Consider the following 16,389-nt stretch of genomic DNA (forward strand, 5'->3'; position numbering starts at 1 on the left):
AGCGTCATTGAGGACTGGATTCAACATCACACTCAAAAATTAAACTCAAAAACTGAAATCACAGGCTGATCCAACTTGTGTGAATTTCATCACAGCAACTCCTAATGTGGCTCAGTAGTGTGTATGGCCACCACGTGCCTGTATGTACTCCCAACAATGTCTGGGCATGCTCCTGATGAGATGGCGGATGGTGTCTGAGGGGATCTTCTCCCAGACCTGGATCAGGACATCAGTGAGCTTATTGATAGTCTGTGCCACTACTTGGTAGCATCAGATGCACCAATACATAACATCCCAGAGTTTCTCAATTGAATTCAGGTCTGGGGAACATGCAGGCGAGTCAATGGCATCATCATCCAGGAACTGCCTACACACTGTGGCCACATGAGGCTGGGCCCATTGTGCCAGCGTAAGGTCTGACAATGGCTCTGAGAAATTCATCCCGGTACCTAACAGCAGTCAGGCTAACATTGCCTAGCACGTGGAGGTTTGTGTGACCCTCCAAGGATATGCCTCTCCAGACCATCACTGACCAACAATCAAACAGAGGACACTGACAAAGACACTAGCAAAACACAAAACTAGAGAAGAGTCAGTCAGGAAGGATAAGGAGAGAACAAATGTCTGTGGCCACCACCTGCCATTCCCTTTTTGGGGATCATCATGCTGTTGTCTCTTCAGTGCACCTGTTGTCACTTTTATTTGCACCAAAGCAGGTGAAGTTGACTCACAATCACTTGTGTTTCCTAATCTGACAGACTGTTATCGCTGAAGCTTAACTGACTTGGTGTTAACTTTGATGATTAAGTTCTCCCTTAAAGTTTTTTTGAGCAGTGTACTTTTCCTGAGATGCTGAGTTACAGTATGATACTTTTCTTATTTGGCTCTTCAGATTAGAACCCCTGCCTTAAAACAATGTGACAAACACATCATACCCACTATAAAGTCACTGCAGACAGAACATAGGATCCATCCACTTATGAGACTGGAATGCGTGCAGCTTTCTCCCTTTTGCCACACTGCATCTTCCCTACATTATTTTTTTCATGCATTTCAAATACAGGCAAGACAAAGTAGAACAGAAACAGCTTCCAAAATGAGCCCACGAGAGCATGGATCAAATGTACCCAAGCCTGCCCTCTAGTGGCCAAAGAAATTTCAGATGAAACAAAATGAGAGAGAAGAATATACTATAACAGGAAATCATGTGAAATGCGAGGATGTGCAGAAATCAGAAAACATAAAGAGGGAAGAATGCAGGGAAAGAGGAAAAAAAGAAATATGAACAACAAAAATAAATAATGGATGACAACTGGAATGAGTGAGATGGATAAAAGCACAGAAAAGACAAAAGAGAAATGAAGTGACAGACAAGGAATTCATGACAGCTGCATGACAAACCCTGAAGTTCACAATGTTCAACGGAACCATCCTCCAGTCCTCCATCTATAAAATGCTTAAGAGGATGTCTAGTGGGGTTTCCTCCCAAGATGCTGTAGGAACCACAGAATCATTGCCATGAAGCTGTCTGCCATAGTGGATGTCTTTGAGAGGGAGTGGCCATCATCAGGGTACCACAGCAATCTGAAAGGTAGAGTGAAATCTAAAGTGGGATAACTGGATGGCCAAGACAAACCATTATCACACTGTGTTAGCCACACACCCTACCTGACAGAACGGCTCCGGCTTTTCAGCACCCTGTAGAGCTCCACACCTTGTTTTGGAGTAACTCTCTTGTCTTTCCCACCCAGCAGTAACAGCACTGGGGTTGTGATCTATAAAGGAGAAGATATACACAGGAGACAGGGCAGTGGTTTGTATAGCTGTGTCACAGCCCTGGGGTCCTTTGTTTGAATTACAGGCCTAGTCCCTGTGTACGGTCTGCATTTTTTCCCATGTTTGCATAGCTTTTATACCCACACTACCTGCAAGTTTCCTTAAATACTAACACTAAACTGGCATTGTGAGAGCAAGTGTGGATTTGTGGGCAAGGGTGCTCTGCAATGTACTGGCACCCTGTCTAGGGCTTTTTCTTTGCACCCTGTACTGGGCTGCCACCAATCCCGAGTTAGATAAAATGGATAGATGCATTAATAAATGGATGGGTGGATTTTCTCTTCTTCACAGGATGCTCAAATACAACCACAGATTAAAGACTTCATAAATGAACAAGATGCTCTTACCTTGGCAGCATGGACCAGAGGAGAGGAGGTCAGCATGGCAGCCAAATCATCCACAGTAGGGATCCGGTCATACGAGTACTGAAGTCCAACTGCTGTGTATCTCCTGCAGGTGGCACAAAACACATTTCTTTACACAAGGTTCTTTAGCCAAAGAGGTCTGGCCCCAGTTTACTGACCACCTTAGATGACATAACACTAACCAGTCGGTAATGTCACTGGTCCCCAGTAAAGTGGCATAATTTATGACAGGATTCATCATGACGCCAGCCTTGTAGAAGTCAGGGTATTGTCCAACCAGGTGGCAGACCAAGAAGCCTCCATGAGAACCCCCCAGCAAGTAAACACTTTTGGGGTTAAGAGTTGCATCACTCTGGAGCACTGTGTTGACAGCATGCTAGAATACAAATGGGAGACAATGCAGAGGGCTAGCCTTACCTCTTGAGTGGCTACCCATGTTGTTTTTTTTGTTTTTTTTAATCTTTTATTGAATTTATTAAAATCGTGCAACATTCCATACAATCAAGTCAAACTTCATAAATTTAGTTAAATTCAACCCCTATGCTTGAGAAAGAGAGGAAGGAAGGAAAACTTCAAGAGTAGAAAAGAGGGGGAAAAAGTCCATCTCCCCAATATAAATGCTTTTTCTAAAATGTTATTGGTTAGATCCTGCCAGGTTTTAAAAAGTTTTGAATAGATCCTCTAAGTGAGAATTTGATTTTTTTGCAATTTCAAATAGTATATAACATCAGTTACCCACCAACGTAAAAGAGGTGGGCTAGGATTTTTGCAGTTGAACAAGATAAGTCTACATGCTAATAGTGAAATAAAGGCAATTACAGTTTGTTTGTCCTTTTCCTCTTTAAGGTGTCCACCAAATACAGCTGTTAAAGGGTTAGGAGTGATTGTGTTTTATACAGGTTTGGAATTAAGTTGCAGTAGGTAACTGGTCCTTACAGTTGTAGTGGGACTTGTGGAAGAATAATTTTAGGGTAACATAACATTCATCTTAAACAAATAGCATAAAGGGTTAATAAATGTCAGAAACCTGTTCAGGCACACCAGAAAACCAGATAAAGGTCAAGTGAACAACAAAATGTACACTGACATATAATAAGTGGTTTAGGAAATATACTGAGATGGTCAAATAAAGAATGTACCAGAAGAAAGGTTGATGTAATACCATATTTACGCATGTACCACTCGCACATTTTTTCCCGAAAATTAGCATTAGAAAATCAGGTGCACGTCATACACGAGGAAATGTAATTCTGTAATGTTTACTTCTTCTTCTTGGGCTCACTCGCTCGCGTGCTCGCGCTCTCTCTCTCTCTCTCTTCTGCTTGCTTGCTTGCTTACGCACTCGTGCTCTCTCTCTCGCCCGCTTGCTCTCGCACTCGCTTCTTATACAATCACAACACATGTTGTACATGGGGCAAAACTTTTTTTGCGATTTTCTTTGTAAAAATTAGGGTGCGCGTCTTACACAAGGGTGCGTGGTACACGAGTAAATATGGTATATAAAATGTACTAAAGGGTGACTAAGAGATGACTAAGAAATTAGCAGATGTCCTATAAACGAGAATGGACAGTTGTTATATGCACATAAATTTCAAGGGTGGTAGCTCATTTCAAAAGGTCTAAGAAGAACCAGAATATAATATACTTTTATATAAATCACTTAGGTGTAAACCAAAGAACCAACCAAAGTAAAATGTATGCACTAATTGACACTGTATGTAAATTTAATAGTTTATAAAATGAACCTTTATTGTTTGTTTCTCTGACCATTCTGACCATGATGTAACAGGCCGCTTTTGAAGAACGCTCCCGCTAAGGCATTTTGCTGAGGAGTAATTAAAACATACAATGAACAGCTTTTCTCCTATCTGTTTACTGATTTGTCCTGTTTAGGATGTTTCTTTCTTTAATAAGAAGTTAAATTTCTACCACATAATTTGGTACACGCCCAAAACATGTGGCCTAGTGAGGCTGGAGCTTAAATTGCAATGTTTGCAGGTTGGATCTTGCCTTGGAAACATTTTGGACAATTTTAAACGAGATAGATGTGCTTGATAAAAGATTTTAAGTTGAATAATTGAATGCTTTGCACATATGGAGCTAGAATGCTGTCCATTCCTTTTCTGAAATGTTGAGTGAGAGATCCTATTCCCACTATACTCTGGGATCTTTAAAAGGGAGGGACTTAAAAATGGTTTTATATATTATAGAAATGCTGTCTGAGTCTTCAAGACTGTTCAGTGTTTCTTCTGGAATAGAAATAGGTGGGAAGTGAGGAAAATTGGGTAGAATTTGTTTAGAAAAGTTTCTAATTTGGAGATAGTGGAAAAATAGCATTGATGGGAAGCTAAATTTGGAGTGTAACTGTTTGCAGGATTCAAAGACATTATTTATATACAAATCTCTAAATGATTTAATCCCATTTCCAAATATTAAAAACTGTGTAAGTTCCAGAGGGTGGTACAAGATGGTGTGAGCGCTGGCCCGGCACAGACAGAGCACCCACACACCGTTATTTACACTATTTACAACAATGTCCATAATCACGTGCACTCACGAACCCCAGTGCCTCTTGCACGAATCCCCAAAGTCCAGGGCCCACAGTCTCTGTGCCTTTCTTCCTGGCCGCCTCCTGTCCGCTCTCCAGCTCAGTCCTTCTGCCTCCCGACTTCCACCACTGACTGGAGGGAGGCGGCCCCTTAAATAAGGCTCCCGGATGAGCCCCAGGTGCTTCCGCCATCTGCTCCTTGGCCACGCCCCAGCGTGGCGGAAGTGTCGGCTGCCTTCCTGGCAGCTCACACAAAGTCTTCCCCGGCACTTCCTGGTGTGGCGGAGTGCGGGCTCCCGGATAATTAGGTGGCCACGGGTCCCTAGTACCCGAGGCCTGCCTAACCAGGACGGACGCCCCACTCCGTCTGGAGGAGGCACTCGCCCTCCTCCGGTCCTCCAAGCGTCGGCGGGCTCCAGCCCCAACCGGCAACCGCGCGGGATAAACCCGATCGGCGCCTGGCGGTGACCACGGGCCCCTACAGGAAGGACTTCCATGCCCTCAACCCGTGGCCCCAACAAAACCAGGACGGTCTGGAGGAGGCACAAGCCCTCCTCATCCTGGCGTCCGGCCGGGCTCCAGCCCGGCCGGGGCCTAATGGTTATCATGTAGAGGTGCCACAGATAAAATATTCTCTAACTTGAAGTACAAATCCAGTTTGGTCTTGTGATATTACCGAAGGGAACACTTTCTCAAACCTTCTAGATAGAATTTTGGAGAGTATATTGTCATCATTATTCAGAAGTGAGATTGGTCTGTATGAGGCACATTTTAATAAGTTTTTTTTTTTTCTTAGGAAAAATGGTAAATAATGCATGGCAAAATGCTTGAGGTAGAATTTAATTGTCTCTGGCTTCTATACTGTAAATGCTGCTAATAAACGGGTAGTTAATTGAAAATATTTTACAAAATTCAGCAGGCTAGCCATTAGGACCTGGTGCTTTCCCCACACTAAAGTAAGTTTCTAGCGTCTAATAGAGTCATCCAACACAACTGACCATCTACTGGTTGTGCTCTTTCTGCTCATACCAACCGTTGTGGGGTTTACATTTTAGGCTACCCTAGTGATACTTCTCCATTCTACCAGCATCATATACAACATAATGCAACATCCCCTAAGGTTTGTACCTGCACATCTTTGACGTCTTGTCTCCCAATGAGCCCAATGAGTGACTCAATACTGTCCTGGCCAAATCCAGTGGAGCCACGATAGTTTACTGAAAAGAAAAAATAAATTTTATTACATGGTCCACTGCTTGATGCAGATTATCTGGTACCTTCCATGTCTTTGATCCTACACCATGCCATTTAGTCTGCCTTTGCTCACCCTGTAGCACTGCAAATCCAAGTCGCACTAGAACTGCCAGATTCTGCTGCCACTGTGCAACAAACACAGAGTGTGGCCCCCCTGCAAGACAATCACAGCAGAGCTAATAATTAGTCTCAGAAGGAACACCACCCTGACAAAGTTAGAAGGCATTCCTGTCTCACCATGAGGCTGAACAATCAAGGGAATTCCTGCCTCCATCTTCTCTACAGATTTAGGCTTCACCAACAAGGCTTCAAAATCCAGACCAGCTGTGAAAAAAGTAACAGATATAACAGTGCAGATTAGTCTGGATGACAGAGTAGGAACTTGTACAATGAGAGAACAGCGCACTGAGGTACAGTGAATATATAAAGTCCACACAACCCTGCCAAATTTGTGTAATGAAAAAAATGAAACCAAAATAAATCCAGTCAGCACTTTTTCCATATATATTGCAAGCTATACAAAGAAGGTGAAAACAAATAAACTGTAATGAACAATGGAAAAAAATTATACAAAAACCTTGTTGCGTTAGTGTGTACACCATGTAATAATCAATAATGAGGGTGTGTTCAGAATCAACCAATCACAATAGGTCTCATCTCAAATAGTAGTTAGTTTACACCTGACATCAATTTAATTGGCTCTGATTGAACTCAGATAAAGTTTGGCTCTTCTAGTAAGATTATTCTGATATCCTCTTGGTTACAACATACTCCAAAAGCCATGGTCTGCAAAAAGCTTTTAAAACATGAATGGTATCTCATCATTGAAAGGTGTCAATCAGGACAGGGGTAAAAAAAAAAATATATATATATATCCAAAGCGTGAAGACAGTCATCAACAAGTGGAGAAAATATAGCTGAAGAGTGACTCTACTAAGATCAGGACATTACTCCAAGATTGTTGAGAAGACAAAAGAGAAAACTGGTCAGGGTGGTCAACAAGAGGCCTACAGGGACATAAAAGGAACTGCAGAACTTCCTGAAAAATTCTGGTTGTTCCATACATGCAACAACAATCTGTTATATTCTTCATATGTGTCGGTTGTGGATTAGGGTCTCAAGATGAAAGCCTTTTCTCACAAAGAAAAACATCCAAGCCAGGCTAAACTTTGCAAAAGGGTATGCTCAGTTTCCCACAACCATGTGGAAAAATGTATTATGGTCTGACGAGATGAACTATTTGACCAAAAATCCAAAAGTGATGTGTGGCGCAAAAATAACACAGCACATCATCAAAAGAACACCATACCCACAGTGAAGCATGGTGGAGGCAGGTTCATATTGCTTTGGGGCTGCTTTTCTTCAGCTGGAACTGGGGCTTTAGTCATGATCGATGGAATCATGAATGGCTCCAAGTATCAGTCTATTTTGGCACAAAAGAGGAACTTCACCTTTCAGCATAAGAACGACCAAATGCATACATCACAATCAATGGAGCAATGGCTTCCTCAAAGGAGATCAATGTTCGGGAACAGCCCAGCCAGAGCCCAGACCTTAATCTAACTGAAATCTGTGGGGTGACCTGAACAGAGTCGTACACAGGAGAAGCCCTTGCACATTTTTTTCAAGAAGAAGTAGGCAAAAACCACCAAGTCCAGATGTGCCAAACTGATAGACTCTTACCTAAAAAGACTGAGTGCTGTAATAAAATTAAAAAGGTATTAGTTTGGGAAATGGCCACACTAATGCAACTGTATGTGTACAGGCTGCCACCTCGAGCCCACTCACATAAACACACACGCAGACAACCATGTGAACACGCATTACTTGTCTACACACAGACTTAGAAGGGCTAATTAAAATGATTTGAGCTTCAACCTGAATGTAAAAGTCTATAGTGATGATTTTTGCAAGTTTTTAGTGTTTCCGGTTAATAATGTATACTTCTTGTTTCAGAACCAATTCCATTGATATGTCAAAAAGAAAAACACTGATATAACTGAATTTCTAATTCTACTAATCAATACATCTTCAAAGATTCTTGCTATGTAAATGTGAATCAGAACAGTCTCCTTTATATGCCACAGTCAAGAGATGGGCTGACGAATCCAGTCATGATGGGACCTCTCTTGAAAATAACCCAGGGCCTCCGAAAACTATAATGCGCAACCAAAGAGTAACAGCAGAGATGTGCGAAATAAATATGGGGGCAGTTAAAATCATTCTGCACAAACAAAAATGACCAAGGTCTGTTCATCACTTTGGATGTCCAGAATATTGATGAACTGCCTCAAGAAAAAATGTCAGGACAGAATACGGAGCAGCAAAGGACAAGGAAGTGAAGCCAAAATAAAAAAAAACTTAATTATGTGCCAAGGGTCTTAACTCAGGTGAAAACAAAACTGAAATTACCTAAAACTCATAACCAAAATAACAGGCATGATTTCACCACTGACTAGAATATTTGTTTTGATTCTAGTAAATTGGACAAAGGCATGCAGACTGCTGCCATCTGACAGTGTCTATAGAAAGTATTCATATGGCGACCCTGAAGTGCAATGTGCAAAAAACAAATTCAGTCATGCAAAAACAAATTGGAAACACAAACATGACACAGAAAATGCAGAAACAAATCAGAATAAGCAAAAAAAAAAAAAAAATTCAGAAAATAGAAAAACAAACTGAATATGTAAAAGATTAGAAAATGCAAAATCAAATTGGAAACGCAAAAAAAAAAATTGAATATGTAAAAAGAAATCAGAAAATTCAAATTGGAAATGCAAACAAAAATAAATGAAAATACAAAAATAAATCAGAAGCAACAGATGCAAATTGAGCAGCACACAAACAAAATAACAACCGTACAAACAAACTGGGAAGCATGGAAACAAAAAGGGCAGCGCAAAACCCAACGCATGCACTGTCAGGGGGAAACTAAACACCACATGCAAATACACACATACTCTAAATATCATGTTCACACTACACTATGTACACCACACAGGGTTACTACACTAAAAGATGATTACACACACACCAACACTGGCAGATGAATACACTGGTGAACGCACACACACACACACACACACACACACACACACACCCCATTCCCTTCCTTACGAAAGCGCTGGTTTTCCTCTGCAGGCGGTGGCGTGAAGGTCAGCACTGTCCACTCAATGGTAGGTAGCTGATCAGATTCCTGAAGGGACACCCAGGTGATGCTCTGCTCTCCCCCCTTGGGAGGAAAGAGGCCCAGTTTCTGAAATTGAAGAATTACACATTAGAACAGGTGTCACTTGTCACACCTTGCCTGGGTTTAACTGGTTTGTTTAGATCCAGCAAAAATGATTTTTCGTAAAACAAAGAGACATGCAAGGCACAATTAGTGCAAAACCACAAATACAGAATGCACATTACCATTTAAACTTGCCCAAAGGGAGTGATACTTAATCAATGATTGCAGCACCCAAAACTCTAAATAATCCCTTATCTCTATGAGGTTCCTGAGTGAAGAGTAGTGGCATCTATTAAACTCACTCGGATCCCAGTTTAAGAAAGTGACCAGGGAGGCCAATGTCCACATATCATTTAGTACAATTTTTGCACTGTCATGTCTTATTAAGCCTTAAAAAACCAGAAGATTGAACATATGGAAAAATCAGCCTTACCAGACTGGGTGGGCGGTCGGGGGCTGAGCAGAAGGCAATAACAAGGTCCCTTTGAGCGGTCAAAATTGTCCAGCTGCCAGATTCTGTGCCTATAAACCATGATGACATTAAAAACATAAAAGTAAGTCATCATCTTTTGGAGTTGCCTAGTAAATTGTTTGAATGACAGCCTCATCTCCAAAGCAGCAGCTCTTAGAAGCACTTACTGTCAACTAGCCGTGTCAATCTTTTCTCCGTTAATTGCACTACATAGATTTCCTGGCAATGTAGAAAAGATGAGGAGTGAGAAAGCAGACCACGGCGAAAAGAAAACCAGAGGAAAGCAATAGGCGGTTTTACCTTTTTGCTCCTCTGGGGAGTGTGGACAAGGATCCTATGGCTGTCAGCTGACCAGCACATCATGGGCAGTGCAGTGGTATAGAGTCCAGCAAATGAGTCTTAAATAAAGAGAAAGCAGAAGGCTTAGGGAAGATAATTTTGCCAACTCAGTCATATGTACACGGTGTATCTGAGTGCATTAAGTGACAGGCCACAGTACAGTGCAGCACTAGAGTTGATGGGATGATAGTGTGATCAACCCAGCGCTAGTAATGTTCACATATTTTATCCAGTAAAAAGCAGTATGAAGTAGAGTAGAACACTTTCATCACAAACACTGGATTCCTTTACATTGCTTAACAATGCAAGTCCACAGACCAGTGTACTATGTAATAGTCCTGACTGGCAGCTTCCATCACTTAGGAATTAGGAAAAAAAAAGACTTGAAAAAGTGGAATATCTGCGCCCTCTTGTGGTGACTGAAGTCATCTTCAGTAAACCAGGTCCTGCCCAGTCTTACAAGTGCAGTAATACACACCCTAGATGGGATGCCAGCTAGCCAGTGGCCACTCATATCATGGGCGCAGAGAATTGGCAATCACCCTAGCTATCATATTTAAGAGTTGAGATATTTCACTTTGGAAGAAGAAAACAAGTTCAATTCAGAATTTAGAGATAATGTTTTCAACCTTCCTTACCCTTTTCAGGACGCTTAACACGGTCTACCAATATCAATGTTTCTTTGGTGAGCCAATCATACTGCATGAAAAATAAAAAAATACACAACAGAAAAGCTATATCAGTTTTGCAATGTTGTCAACTGTGTATAACTCAGTTCTAGAATGCCAAGACAACCTTTATGTAAAACAATCTCATCAGTTGTAGAATAACAATAATGATGTTTTCTTCATATAGAGCCTTTTTCAAGCTCAGTGCACATAGCAGATGTCACTATGAAAAGTACAATATTAAATAGAGATTAACAAAATTCTTTTCTTTTTTCAGCAGCTCTAACTTTACCACTTATACAGTGCCATAATTTCTGTTAAATATTGAAATAATATGTGGTCAGTACAGATCTTTATGACATAGCTCATTATGACAGAGGCTATACAGGTTCAGAGTGCCTGAGACACTTTCAGCAAGACCTAACTACAGTACATGTGTAATGTTACAGTATCCATTCAAATTTTAACTACTTTGTACTGAGCCTGGCAGCACAGCCCACTATAAATAACACTAAACACATACACATTTTTTTCACCTACTTAACAAGCTCTGCTCCTGTATATATGCTGCTACAATGCCCTACACATATTTAAATGTTATTTGCCCTGTACTGAATTTGCTGCAGAAATCAATGTAAAAGGCACTATATTATTATAGATTGATTTGATGCCTTTTACAGGTGGTTTACAGTAGTGGTACAGTGGTAGTGTTGCTACCACTCAGTAACGTGATCAGGGTTCATGTTCCAGGTGCATGTTTTCTCCATGTTTGTATGGTTTCCTCTAGACATTAAGGTTAGATTAACTGGCATTTCTAATATGGTGTTGCTCTGTGTGTTCAGGGCACCCTATCCAGGTGTTACTGCCTTGCACCCAATGATTGCTCAGATAGGTTCCAGCTGCCATGTGACCCTGCCCTGGACAAGCAGATTAATAAACTGGATGGATGAATTGATTTCTTTTATCTCCATCTAATTACCTAGTACTTTCACTGTATACACACTAGGTTATAATGCCCACAACCTTAACTGCATTAAATAAAGTAATATGAAAGGCACAAAGTTTGTACAGAGTGACTGATGCAGTTTGAAGATTATCCACCTACAGTATATGACTCTGTGCAGTGCTACAATGCCTAGTACTTACTAATTTATACCCTAATCACTCTTTACAGAGCTTTGTGGTAGATCTCACTATGGAAGGTACTATACAAGTATGTATAGACTGATTAATATCTTTTCAAATGGATCTAACACACTTACCCTACAGCTAAACATATTCAATGCCGTAATGGCTGACTAAGTTTTAACTCTTAAATGGTGTTACAGATCCTTTTGACAGAGCTCATTACGAAAGGTACAAGTGTTGAAGCACTTTAAAGGTTACCTAAAATGGCTCTTCCATTGTATATTGTGCAGTCTCCAAACATTCAAAACTTAAAAATAACTCGTGAAATGGCTATAAAAGGGTACTATATAAGCATAGACAGATTTACTTAAATCTTGACCTAGAGAACAGGCTCTGTCACTCTAAATGTGAACAGTGGTACAATTAAAAATACACTGAGCATTGTGGCTATATAAGGAAAGAGTCAAGTCTTTCGATTTTGATCTAATTGCCCAGCTGATTTTAAGTTTATGGCATGCTGCAGTGACAAGGTAATATCTTGATCTGATTAACTAGCTCTGTCAATGTATGTACTGTATACAATGCTGTATTACCCAATTTATATCCATCCATTTTCCAACACGCTGAATCCTAACACAGGTTCACGGGGGTCTGCTGGAGCCAATCCCAGCCAACACAGGGCACAAGGCAGGAAACAAACCCCAGGCAGGGTGCCAACCCACCGCAGAATTTAAAAATCAAACTTTACTAATATGATCAATTCAATCTTTTTTTTAATAAAAATATTTTGAAATCGGCAATCCACCTAACCTGCATGTCTTTGGACTATGGGAGGAAACCCAGGGGAGAACATGCAAACTCCACGCAGGGAGCTACGACTGTGCCACCCCCTAATTTATATTTAAATGTTAAATCACTATGACATGCACTATATAAGGATAGACCAAAAGATGCCTTTTTGTTTTGACCTGGCTCTCCAATAACAGGCTACCTATGTGCAGTGACATAGTGATTTCTACAAAAAAATAAAATACTGTTCCTGTGCAGATCATAATGGCAGAGATTATAATGAAAGTTACATTATAAAAGTACATACTTTTTACTTTGACATAATTATCTCCTACTATTTAAGGCACCAAGATATAAAGTTTTATTTTAATCCTGGTTCAGCATTCCACATCTTTCACTGTATATGTGCAATGCCATAATGTATAAAAATATTTCAGTTTTAATTGCTCTATAAAGAGATTTTTGGCAGAGCTCATTATGAAAGGCACTATGTTAATATACAATGTTTGTCATCTTGACCTAACTTAATCAGGATCCAATGCTAGAATGTCCATTTCACATTTATATCTTAATCCTCTGTACCGTATCCAGAATAAAAAAAATGATTTGCTTCTGTTTCTGCAAAGCTGAACCACAGTCCCAGTCCTTGGTCCAGTGTATACCTGGATGTTCAGAAGGCCACAGTATCACCCACGGATATGTACAAAAGAGCAGAGCTGGTCGGCAAATCTTCTCAGATACTCACCATCTACACCGCTGAAGAATCAGCCAGCGGCCTTAACACCACATCTGGGATCTCTGGTGACATGGGCAGGATGGGGTAGTGACGAATGGGAGGAGCAATGAAAAGGGGCAGAACTTAACGGAAATAAATAAAAATGGGTCAGTGGCTAATGAAAGGAGCAAAGTGTAATAGTGTACTGACTAGAGAGGGGGGAATTACTCATGGGTAGGAGTGATAACAACTAATGACAGAAATAAGGTGTGGGTGAAATACTGACTAATTGGAGAAACCAATATGGAAGTTAGAACAAGTAGTACTATTGGGGCAGAAACCAGAACAAATTTCAATGAGAGAGATGAAGATTAATGTAGGCATGTGATGATCAAAAGAACAGACAGGATAGTGATTTAAAGGATAACATTGGGAAAGGCACAAGTAAATGGAGGAACAATGGGGAGAACAAACCATGTTTAGCAGAAAGGAAATGCCACTGTGATGAGGGGAGGAGGATGAATCTGTGTCACACAAGGTACTTCTCAAGAGGCAGCTAAAGACCAAATGAGCACAGAGATCCTCAGATCTGAGATAGAGGCACTGACCAGCTGGAGGCGCAGGCACTGACTATGGGGTCCAAAAGTCTCCCCCTCTAGGTAAATGACATGTCGCTGGTCAGGGCTGAGTCGAGGAGATGAGATGGCATGGGAATCAGAGGACAGGAGCTCTAGGGAGGAGAACAGACAGGAGAGCTCAGATCAGGTTGATATTCAGCATACATACTTTATATTTTTTCAAGCCTCTTCATTGTTAAGATTAATGAATGCTTCTATATGAAAATGACACTGTACTAAACAGACACGAGTTCAGATACCTGTAATGAAATTCCTTCTAACCAGAATGAACTTTGTATTATTGGCAGTTTCAGGATCACAGACAGCTGATAGGAGATGCTGTGTCCTTTGATATTTCATGTGTTGTATGGCCCTGTTCCCATTTTGTCAAAATTATCGACTTGAAACAAGTTGTGCAGGTGAATACGATGAGAAAGGCAATGTTAAAAGAAACGCCTTTACTGGTGAGCAAACCTCTTCTTCTTACCAACCTTAGGCAAACCTTCCATTGTATACACAACATGCCTAAATACTCCTTATGGTTCTGGTCCATTACAGTGCTGTCGTGTCAAGGCTACATATGGCATGATTTATGTCAGTTATTGGGATGTGTTGCACTAGGTGGGTTCTTGTCATTGCCATTACATATGACTGTGTGTTAGTACTGTACTACGCATAACTTATACTTCGAGCTCATAACAAACTTTTATGCATTCTGTGATCCATGTGGAAGGATGCTGTAGTCAGGGGATTAAATGACTCTCGTGAAAGTCCTACCTGCGTCCTTCCTGCATGTTAAATATGAAACTGTGATGGCTTCATCTCATTTTAAAAAGGAAACTCCTACCTTAGAGGAGTAATGCTACGGTGGGCTACTCCTCAAACATGTGTTTTATCTATGACAAAACCTTGGCACTTTAATTACCACCAGCTTTTGTTTTGGGTGTACAACAAGTTGAAATGAAATCTAGGGTGTCATCTGTAATGCCTTGTATTGTCAAGTTAAGGTATAGGAGTTTGTGATGCAGTTTCCCCCATTGTGTCATTGTTTGCCTTCCTTGAGCAGTATTCTCAATGGCTGCACTCTTACCAGCTTTGTGAACTACAGGGACCAAATGATGTGTCCATTCCTTGCTTTTTCTTCCTGGCACAGCGGGTAGATGCCCCTAGTACAGTGCTTATTCAGAAGCAAGTAATTACACATGCCTAGCCTATATGGAAATGCTACACTGCAAGCAACCCAACAACACAGAAGAAGATAATTGCAAATGGTTTTAAAGTGAAGGTGGAAGTGCTAGAAGAACAACCGGTTATCACAACAATGGCAGTGGGGAGATGTCAGTAAATGGAGAGTTTGGTCAACTCTTGACACTGTAGAACTGTGGTGTGTAGGCTAAAACAATCTCCTTTATTTGACATCTCAGAGTAAAATAAACACACAGGTAACGAAATGTTATGTAAAATCCAATTGGTACCAAATTAAATCTCTAAAAGGGAAATGAATACCAGTAAAAATCGACTAAGTATTGGAAAACTGGCAACATACTGTACATTTTTCTAAGCCAAGCCATACAAAGCCAAGGATGAGCACCTTTGAGTCCTCACTGACATTTTCTAAGATATGGGTGTTTGGCCAATGGTTTAGCAACTCTTTACATCTGGATATTCCATACTCATTACATGGCTCTCACTTACCACATCTGCCTTCAAAGTCTACATGGTAGAGTGCAGACCTGAAAAATAAAATAGAACATCAGCACCAACAGCACACACGGCCTCCAATGCCCCGTTTTAACCAGCTCACCTGCGGTTGTAACAGAACTTCAAGCCAAGTCGGAATGGCTCATGATACCAGCCAACAAAGAGCAACCCTTGGTCACCAGGAGCCCATAGAGCCTGAAAAATATGAGTCCCACTATCACTACCACAAAGCAGGGGAAAAGGCCTCCTCATTCTCTGGAGCGCCCCCTTCCCTTTAAACCTTTTTATTGCACCCTTCTAGAGTCGGTGATTACGTTCACATGCCCGGAGATCCCTTGCATTTTCACCGCTCCATTCCACCTGGGCTTTATTTATATTACTCACCTCATCTCTATTCTTTGACAGATTTTCACATTTTTGGTTTCAGTTTTCTCTCTTCTTTCTTATTATTTATCCCTTCTTACTAATCTCACCATATTTTATTTTTTTTCCACCACTGTGTCCACTGTGATACTTTTGCACCTTTTTTGTTTAACTTCAATCCTTTTCTATTATATTTATATTTTTTATAACAATAATACCATGAGGAATACATAACAATATTAAGTTCTCTTTATGAAAGCAGGCATACAAAATTTTATATTGACTTGATACGAAAAGATTAGGTCTCACCCCCAAAGAATACCAAAGTACAGCAAAAAAAATCTGGAGAACAGCTAACT

At 40.7% G+C, this 16,389-nt stretch overlaps 1 protein-coding gene across 2 annotated transcripts in view; it reads right to left on the bottom strand.

Annotated features, from left to right (window-relative positions):
* Positions 1 to 256: 256 nt before the first annotated feature.
* The window catches only part of zgc:136971 (S9 family peptidase), a 33,915-nt gene continuing 17,782 nt past the window's right edge, over positions 257 to 16,389 (bottom strand). For both annotated transcript variants that reach the window (XM_039771241.1, XM_039771240.1), the window contains exons 8-22: positions 15,771 to 15,862; positions 15,662 to 15,699; positions 13,958 to 14,079; positions 10,688 to 10,748; positions 10,011 to 10,108; positions 9,878 to 9,929; positions 9,672 to 9,760; positions 9,124 to 9,262; positions 6,241 to 6,327; positions 6,077 to 6,157; positions 5,878 to 5,966; positions 2,384 to 2,577; positions 2,184 to 2,286; positions 1,669 to 1,775; positions 257 to 1,584 (exon numbers count right to left, since the gene is read on the bottom strand). In XM_039771241.1, coding sequence (XP_039627175.1) covers positions 1,470 to 1,584; positions 1,669 to 1,775; positions 2,184 to 2,286; positions 2,384 to 2,577; positions 5,878 to 5,966; positions 6,077 to 6,157; positions 6,241 to 6,327; positions 9,124 to 9,262; positions 9,672 to 9,760; positions 9,878 to 9,929; positions 10,011 to 10,108; positions 10,688 to 10,748; positions 13,958 to 14,079; positions 15,662 to 15,699; positions 15,771 to 15,862 — 1,467 coding nt within the window. In that variant the 3' untranslated portion in view covers positions 257 to 1,469. The remainder of the gene's footprint in view (positions 1,585 to 1,668; positions 1,776 to 2,183; positions 2,287 to 2,383; positions 2,578 to 5,877; positions 5,967 to 6,076; positions 6,158 to 6,240; positions 6,328 to 9,123; positions 9,263 to 9,671; positions 9,761 to 9,877; positions 9,930 to 10,010; positions 10,109 to 10,687; positions 10,749 to 13,957; positions 14,080 to 15,661; positions 15,700 to 15,770; positions 15,863 to 16,389) is intronic.

The sequence above is a fragment of the Polypterus senegalus genome, chromosome 12, assembly GCF_016835505.1.
Source record: "Polypterus senegalus isolate Bchr_013 chromosome 12, ASM1683550v1, whole genome shotgun sequence".
NCBI classification, from domain to species: Eukaryota; Metazoa; Chordata; class Cladistia; order Polypteriformes; family Polypteridae; genus Polypterus; species Polypterus senegalus.